Raw genomic sequence first — 7,795 nt, 5'->3', positions numbered from 1 at the left:
CGCTGTTATTTTGCGGACTTTGTCCTCGGTACTCGTTACCCAGGCAACAGCTGCCGCGGTCTGTATGACGTCATCACTGCGCGTCGTAAACAAATATGGCCGCGTAGGTCCGGAGTTGTCGCGGCGCACGAGTGAAAATTGACGTTGTCGTCGAACTAAGAGCGTTTCCTGGAGTGGTCTGACACGTTAATTGACAGCTACAACGCGCTAATTATATTTCTTATGTTGAAAGCGGGTTAAAACTGACAGGAAAATGAAGTCGGACGTGGAGGAGTTGATGCCCAGGCTGCTGCCCATCGAGTTCGGGGCGCGTTCGGCGGACCTGGACCTCAGCGGACCCCCCAGGAATCCTCAAGAGTACCTCCGTCAAGTGCAGTCAGTGCGACCCCTGCTTACTCGACGAACAGCGACTTAAGTCGGCCTAATTTCCTGATGTTTGAACGCTGTGTTTGCTCCCGCCTCAGGTTGGAGGCGTCTCAGTGTCCGGAAGTGGTGGTCGCCCAGATCGACCCCAAGAAATTGAGTAAGAAGCAGACAGTCATTGCGTCAGTAAGTGAAAGTATCACGCGTCATAAAAGAAGTGCAAGAATACAAATGCTACGTTGGGTAATGCATGCAAAGGGATTTATCTACCTCTGTTAAGTACTATTAATTATGGCGCCATGACATGAACATGAACAACAGTTTTGTCCTAAAGTTTTCAAATCAAACGCTTCTCATAATATTCCCTCTGAGCAGACCACCTTATGATTTGACTAAAACACCCCAAAAAAACCCCAATCAAACATGGTGCAAGGCACAGTTGCAAAGCTGTGCTAAGTGAAAGGGATGAAAACCCAAATATTATGGTTGCAGAAATAAAGGAAGAAACACTATTGACCCAAAACCAATTACTCCTTATTGCCTTTCTTCCTCCCTCCTGTTGGTGTGTCTCAGATGGCCGGTTGTCCCGCTGCTCCTGTCGGTTTTTCACCAAGTCTCAGATGGCAGCAGCATCAAGTCGGTACTTTCTCAGATGTCCGGCAGGTACAGCGTGAACGTCTTTAACTCTTCTGGATACCAAAGAGTCTCAAAAACAGAACTGTTTGTGTTTCTTATAAGTTCAAGTAACCTCAACTGTTTGCCACGTCCCCACCCCAAATTTCCTTTAAGAACATCACAAAGAACAGGGCTCACTGGAACAGCCAGAATCTGGACGACAACGTTTTAATGGTGAGGAGATTAATAAATTGTGTGTTGTCAAAAAGTCCAGTCAAGCTCAGATAACTGGAAATCTATTGTGTTCAGATGAAGTGACGTGACGTTTGTCCGTCTGTGTGTAGCCGCAGCCAACTGACGAGGAGGGCTGGAAGAGATTTTGTCTAGGTGAGACAGTCTGTCTGGGCTCTTCGACCGGCAACACAGACCCTGAACCGGGACCAGCGCTCGATTACAACAAGGTGAGGTGATTTTTTTTTTGGAACAAAAGAAAAAGAAAATTATACAGCGACTATTCTGACGGAAGTTTCTCTGTAATTCGAACACAAACTGACAACGGCGCCTCACAACTAACTTTCTCCTGTGCCAAGGTGGGCTTCCCTCCTTTCCTCAGCATCGCCAGCAGGCTCAAACAGGTAAACCACCACAATAAGAATAATGTAATTTTTAAATTATTACTAATTATAATGTAAATAATAATAATGTAATGTATACAATAATGTTAAGTGGCCTCTTGAACAACATTTCAACACTTTATCCCCTCGCCTCTCTACAGTCCACAGTGCAGATTGTGTTGGAGGTTCTGATTGGCTGGTTTGAAGAACATGACTTTGTTTCTCAGTTGGTGAGTTCAAGTCCCATCATTCACTTTGTAGCTTCAGGTTGCTTTATGATAACTCAGCTTTGCGGCATGATTTCAATGTGTGACTGTGGTCTTTTTTTTTTTTTTTGCGATAGGGTCGCTGGCTGTATGCCTTGTTGGCCTGCCTGGAGAAGCCCCTGCTGCCTGGAGCCCACTCGTCCATTCGACAGCTGGCCAGGAGATGTGCTCAGCTCCGTAGCACGCTGGTAACGTTCGCACTGTCCTCTGCTGCCATCTGCTGTTGTGTCAAACCACTGCGTGTCTGCTTTGATGGGTCTTTTTTTTTTTTTTTAATTGTCTTATCAGCTGCCAGACAAAGTGTCTGAAATGAGGTTTCAAATGTGTTCTGGTTGCCTCAGCTCATGACTGGAACTGTTATGGGTTTTGTTGAGCTGTGTGTCATTTTGTCCGCAGGAGAGCGAGGACGATCACAAACTGCCTGCTCTGAACTTGCTCATCTGTCTTGTTGCCAGGTTCGACTCCTAGCCTGAATACTTGATTGGAATTGATTTGGTTTGACATTTTAGTGCAGTTTTTTTCCACCCACGTATCTCTTATCTATTTCTGTTTTGGCAGATATTTTGAGCAGAATGACCTGGCAGATCAGCCTGAACAAACCTGAATGACCTTTTTGCCAATGTGACCCAATAAATGGAGGCCGTACTCATCAGCGAGTTGCAGTCCATGTTCCACCATCGTGTCTTTGAATCTACCGGAGCTCCTGCACTTGCTGCCAGTAGTTGGAGACGGCAAGCAAAGGAAGTGAACGTGTGCATTTCAAAATAAAAGTATTTGTATCGCAGTCGACTTTTTTCTTATCCAGAGAAACTTGTATAGTAACATTTTGTACAGAACTCTTTGTAGACATTAATTAAATTAAGGTTTGTAGAATAAACATGGAGATGTGTATCTTTGATGGTCATGATGATAATCGAAGCACAAGTCAACTTCTCATTTCTGCAAACATCAGAAAAAACAAAACACGTGTTCACCTCCAATTCTCCTTTATTTTGAAGCACTTTTAGTACAAAAACAAAATGGAAAACAACTCCAACACTGAAAACAGCTATCGAAGAGCGACAGAGTAGTGACATTGGCTCAAAGACACAACCACTGCGTGTTAATCATTACGATAATCACTGGAGCTCAGGCCTGGACACAACGATCAGAGTGACCTGAAAACTAGACGGTCAACTGAATCCTGACAATTAATTGCATCTTTTCATAGAGACACAAAAAGTGTTTTAAAAACCTGAAAGACTGACAGTTTTTTTTTTTAAGTGACTAAAACGAGGTTTCAAACCTGTTCAAGTCGACAGACCCACTGACGAGTGTTCTTTTGCCAGTAAACAATGGATGGAGGGAACTGCGATCAATGCTTCAATTTAGTTTCTGACTTTGAGATCTCTTCACGCTAAAACGGGCCCCATGTGGCCACTTGAAAACAAGGCTGGTTAAAAACTCAAATCTGACTTATTTCACGACCTCCACCTGATTTTTTTCTCTCTCTTTTTTTTAAGTTGTTTCTACATATAAATCGACAAATTAACGTCTCTTGTCCTTCCTGTCTCTATCCTTGTGCTCCCTATCGCTCCGGGATGATCTGCCCCGCCCCTCTTCGCTCCTCCTCTTCCTGGATCCCTTTGAGTCCCTCCCACCTCCGCTACTCCCTCCCCTCTTGCGGTGACCCCGCTCCTCCGTCTTCCTGCTCCGGTCCGACGGCCGCCTCTTGCGCTTGACGCCGTCTCGGCTGCGGCTCCGGCTGCTGGAAGAGGAGGTGGACGAGGAGGAGGAAGACGAGGACGAGCGGCTGGAACTCGAGGACGAGGAGGAGCTTCCGCTGGAGGACGAGCCGGAGGAGGAAGAAGAGGAGCTGTTGCCATGGCCCTTCTTCGGCTCCTTGTTCTTCTTCCTCCCCCTGGCCTCCTCCCCCTCCTTGGCGGGGGCTGCCTGCTGCTCGGCCACTTTCTCCGCCGCTTCTTCTGGCTTCTCCTCCCCCAACTGACTCGGGTCTGCCGAGTCCTGCATCTGGCTGGAGGGGCTGACCTTGGCGTTGGCGGCCGCGGGTGCAGACACCTGGATCTTCTCAGGTCTCACTTCATCAGAGGACTTAACTGCCGGCTCCCCAACTTTGTGAATAGTGTCAGGTGATTTGTCGCTGGTGGTGATTGGTTCAGATAACTGGGGTTCTGGGGTCTTTTTGTTTAGGAGGTCTGCCGGCTCCTCTCGACTGTCTGCCTCTTCCTCGTCTGCTTTGCTCCTTTCTTTCTGCGCTAAGCCCTCCTCCACCTCCATCTCCTCTGACTCTGGACTGGCCTCCTCCCCCTCTGCCCTGTTCTCGTCTTTAACCCCATCCTCCTCCCCCTGTCCCCCTTTCCTTTCCTCACTCTCCTCATTCATCCCCTCCGCCCCCTCCTTTGACCCCTCCTTGTCCTCCACCTCCCTCATTACCACCACCTGTCTAACCTCCTCTTTCCCCCTGACCTCCTCCTCATCGTCTTCGTCCTCATCTTCCTCCATCTCTACATCCCCCTGGTTACCCGTCACCTTGACTACCTGTCCTGCGGGCTTACCCTCCACCGAGTGGTCCGTCCCTGTGGCGGCTGCCACCTTGCTGTCCTGGTCACGGTTAGGCTGGCGCCGGGGGCGGGCCTCCATCTTGCTAAGGTGTTCGGCAAAAGCCGCACGCCTCTCGTCAAACACAACTGTCCGGGAAACGGATACACAGAGGTGTTTACAGACATACACAAACCTGACTGGATGTCAGTGACAAAAAGTCTCAGAAGAAGCTTCAAATGCTACAACATAAAGGCTACTGACCGTTTAGTTTTTTAGTTGAGTCATCGAGGAGTTTCTGTGTGGTGGAGCATATCTTCCCAGGCACGTAGAAGATATGAGGCTTGGTCTTGGTTCGAATGTATTTCACCAGGTGAGTATTATGGCTGTTCCACTCCTCTTGCTAATACAACAGAACGGTAAAATTAAACTTCAAACCAATAACACAAACATTTCAGCCACTCTTCTAAATGTTGAACACTTACCAGCTGAGCTAGTTCAACTTTCTGCTCCAGTAGTCTCAGCTCTGTTTGCTTGGCTCGGCGCTCTTCAAAGAGCTCCCTCTTCTCACTCTCCACCTTCTTTTTCTCAGTTTCAGCCTGAACCTCCAGCTTCTGCTCGATCTCCGCACGTTGTTTTTGCTGTAAAGTGAAACAAAGAGGACAAAGTTTAAACTGGGGCGTTCTCTACATAATGCACACAATATGTCCTTTACCATACAGATGAAAAGGCAAGTTTCTAATAGAAAAAAAAATGTTGTACTTGCCTTATCAGTTGAGACATTGGACTCCTGTTTGAATTTTTGCAGGGTCCCCATCAGCAGACCAAACATTCGCCGATTCCTGTCCAGAAAAAACAACAACAATATTTCAGCCATTAAATCTCAAACCCCAGTGTGCCATCAAATCCTCAGATGTTTGTATAGGACTGCTGCTGGCATACCTCTGTTTGCCCTTCTCATCCATGGTCTGATCTTGAATCAGGTCTCGGCGTGTTCTCTCCTTGGAGGTAGCTACTACAGACGACTGCAACGCCGGCTGATGAGAGAGAGAGAAAATTGATTGGGTTAACAATCAAATTTAACAATTAGGCTAAACAGCTGATTTAAAATCAATACTTGCGATAATGCATCTTGGAGGAAAACATTCAAGTATTCCTAATGATAAAATCCAAAGAGTCTTTCAGACAAACCTTTTTGACATCATCGTCATCCTCGGCGTCGCTGTCGTTGCGCACGTCTCGTCGGGCTCTCTGGTCCCCTGCCAGCCTGCAGACAAGCAAAAATGACAGACATATGAAACACTTGCGGAACTGGGAGTAGAGCTATGTTGTATCCATCCAGCATGTTGAGGATGCAACATCTACATTATACTAGTCCAATTATTTAATTGGAACAGGAACAAATAATGGCAACATAAGAAGAATGACCTTTGTGTGGTCTACTAATGGTCTAAACTAAACTTAACAGCGATTGCACCTGTCCATAACATTTTAGAGTCTCACCTCAGTAGGGCTCCTTCAATGTCCCTTTGCTTGGCAGGGGGGCCGCCGCCGCCGCCTCCTCCTCCTCCAATGTCCATGAGACTGCGCCTAAGAAAGGACACGCAGACAGGAGTTACAACACAAAAATACAACATCAAGAGGAATCTTTTTTTCTCTTTTAGAATCTGACAGAACAAACACTGTTTTTTTTTTTTTTTAAATACCTGAGCAGGTTCACTCCTCTGCCTCTACCTCCACCAGGGCCTGCCATGGGGCCGCTGAGCCGGCGGATAAAACCGGGCCTGTGTAAACAAAAGGAAAGGTCAATGCAAATTCAAACCAAAAGTTCAACTAACCTATCAAGCAGTGACTAACTTATACTCAGGGACCTTTGATTGTGTAATAAAAATAATGAACTGCATACTTCAACGCAAATCTTTGGCTTGGTAAATACGGTTAGTTATTAGCCCTGAACGTGGCCAATAACAAGATGGATGTAAAAACGTATACGTATTACATTTAACAGAAACAAACTGTATGAAGAGGTGTGTCCTGTTGGTCTGAGGTGATATTACAAATCAACATTGGGTAGAAGTAACTGAGAACCATTGAATGGAAATAATGGAGAATTAACACAAATGAATATAGTGGCAAAAATAAAATACCAACACGTCAACAGAAACGAACGAGAAAACAATGGAAATACGATTTTCACGGGCAACCGCGGACCTTCGTTGAACGAACGGTAAGGCCCCATGGTGACGAACTCACTGTTGTGTTCAGATAGCAACATTTTTCATTTACTTTTTCCTTGTTACTTCAAACCGCGACTAAAGAATGCATGCATTACATGCATCGAGTATTTTGGCGACATAAAAAGCAAGCTCAGCTATGTTGGCTAACTAGCTAGCTAACCGAGTCACGCTCTCTCACGCCGCCCTGTATCAAGAGCCCTAGCAAGCTAGCTCGATTAGCAGCCTAAACGTACCATAAGCCAGACGGCGTTAGGTTTTTCTTACCTAGACTCATTTGGGTCGCGTCCGGTTAATTTACGAATATTATCGTCCACACTTTTAAGGCTTTCCTTTGCTTTTTCGAGCTGGTCTTGCAAGCTCCGCACCACCACCGCCATCTTGCTTTCAGTTAAGGGTCACGTGGTGTCGTCTTCTTCTTCGTCTCTCCGCCGCGGCTTCTTCTTCGGAAGTCGGAACTCCCGATGTTACGTGGACGTCCGTCGTTCTTGGCGGAAATTGGAAATATCCCCGCCTCCTAAAACAAAATGCCGTTTCACAGCGATGTCCGTGCTCTGTAGCTTCTCGGCAGTCCAGGTAATCGTGATTTAGTGCTGCGTCTGTGTTAGGTGCTTGAAGACAATCCACCATGTAGCTATGAAATGGCTCAGGAAGTACCAGGTATATATTCTAGGAGGGGGACATCTTGGGGGTGGTCCTGGGAGTTGCCCCACCCTATCAATATGTGAGTTGTTCTGTTATGTTAATAGAGTAAAACCCATAGGTGAGTCGTTACCCCAACAATGTGTCCACGTGATGGACAGGGAGGACAGAAGGTGTGAAGGAAACCACTTGCATCCAAATGGGTTTGACCTGCGTTGTTCAGGGTAGCTTGTGGTCACTCCTTACTGGACAACACATCCATTGTAAGACTAACGACTCTCATGAATGGGAATGAGTGGGGGCTGCCCCAAACATGAAGCGAGTTGAGAGGATGCACCACACTAATGGGTTTCAATCTATCATCATATTAAAAACAACTCTGGACCGCCTCCAAGGTGTTTACCGCTGAGTCGCGTCCTAAAGCATATTGTAATACTCCATGAACGGCAAAACTTCTTTCAATTAAAAATGAAAAGTCCAGTTGTCTCCAACTCAGCACTTAAAATTTATGGTGATGTGCAAG

At 46.4% G+C, this 7,795-nt stretch overlaps 2 protein-coding genes across 2 annotated transcripts; one reads left to right on the top strand and one right to left on the bottom strand.

The window, feature by feature from the left end:
- Positions 1 to 66: 66 nt before the first annotated feature.
- gemin2 (gem (nuclear organelle) associated protein 2) lies at positions 67 to 2,642 on the top strand. The gene is made up of 10 exons (XM_076023521.1): positions 67 to 375; positions 465 to 549; positions 937 to 1,026; positions 1,153 to 1,212; positions 1,323 to 1,439; positions 1,569 to 1,613; positions 1,754 to 1,822; positions 1,936 to 2,046; positions 2,255 to 2,313; positions 2,417 to 2,642. Exons 1-10 carry the CDS (start codon positions 254 to 256, stop codon positions 2,460 to 2,462), a joined length of 804 nt encoding a protein of 267 aa, XP_075879636.1. The 5' UTR covers positions 67 to 253; the 3' UTR covers positions 2,463 to 2,642.
- A 185-nt stretch (positions 2,643 to 2,827) lies between these two features.
- pnn (pinin, desmosome associated protein) lies at positions 2,828 to 7,257 on the bottom strand. Its single transcript, XM_076023498.1, has 9 exons — positions 6,898 to 7,257; positions 6,103 to 6,180; positions 5,900 to 5,986; positions 5,588 to 5,663; positions 5,339 to 5,433; positions 5,163 to 5,238; positions 4,882 to 5,037; positions 4,661 to 4,799; positions 2,828 to 4,545 (listed from the first exon to the last, which is right to left on the bottom strand). Exons 1-9 carry the CDS (start codon positions 7,008 to 7,010, stop codon positions 3,386 to 3,388), a joined length of 1,980 nt encoding a protein of 659 aa, XP_075879613.1. The 5' UTR covers positions 7,011 to 7,257; the 3' UTR covers positions 2,828 to 3,385.
- Between the last annotated feature and the right edge of the window lie 538 nt (positions 7,258 to 7,795).

This window comes from Nelusetta ayraudi, unplaced genomic scaffold (assembly GCF_046127955.1).
Source record: "Nelusetta ayraudi isolate G7.1 ecotype Tasmania unplaced genomic scaffold, CSIRO-AGI_Nayr_v1 ptg000015l, whole genome shotgun sequence".
Lineage (NCBI taxonomy): Eukaryota > Metazoa > Chordata > Actinopteri > Tetraodontiformes > Monacanthidae > Nelusetta > Nelusetta ayraudi.
Note: the sequence above shows the minus strand (reverse complement) of the source record. Positions and strands in the feature narration are given on the sequence as shown.

What these genes read in the sequence shown, in the direction of transcription:
- gemin2 (XM_076023521.1), top strand. Translation starts at nt 254, where the DNA reads ATGAAGTCGGACGTGGAGGAGTTGATGCCCAGGCTGCTGCCCATCGAG. An exon ending in AGCAGACAGTCATTGCGTCA is followed by an intron (nt 550 to 936) that starts GTAAGTGAAAGT and finishes GGTGTGTCTCAG; the next exon opens with ATGGCCGGTTGTCCCGCTGC. An exon ending in CTCAGCTCCGTAGCACGCTG is followed by an intron (nt 2,047 to 2,254) that starts GTAACGTTCGCA and finishes TTTTGTCCGCAG; the next exon opens with GAGAGCGAGGACGATCACAA.
- pnn (XM_076023498.1), bottom strand. Translation starts at nt 7,010, where the DNA reads ATGGCGGTGGTGGTGCGGAGCTTGCAAGACCAGCTCGAAAAAGCAAAG. An exon ending in ATGACGATGATGTCAAAAAG is followed by an intron (nt 5,434 to 5,587) that starts GTTTGTCTGAAA and finishes CTCTCTCATCAG; the next exon opens with CCGGCGTTGCAGTCGTCTGT. An exon ending in CTCAACTAAAAAACTAAACG is followed by an intron (nt 4,546 to 4,660) that starts GTCAGTAGCCTT and finishes TTTCCCGGACAG; the next exon opens with TTGTGTTTGACGAGAGGCGT.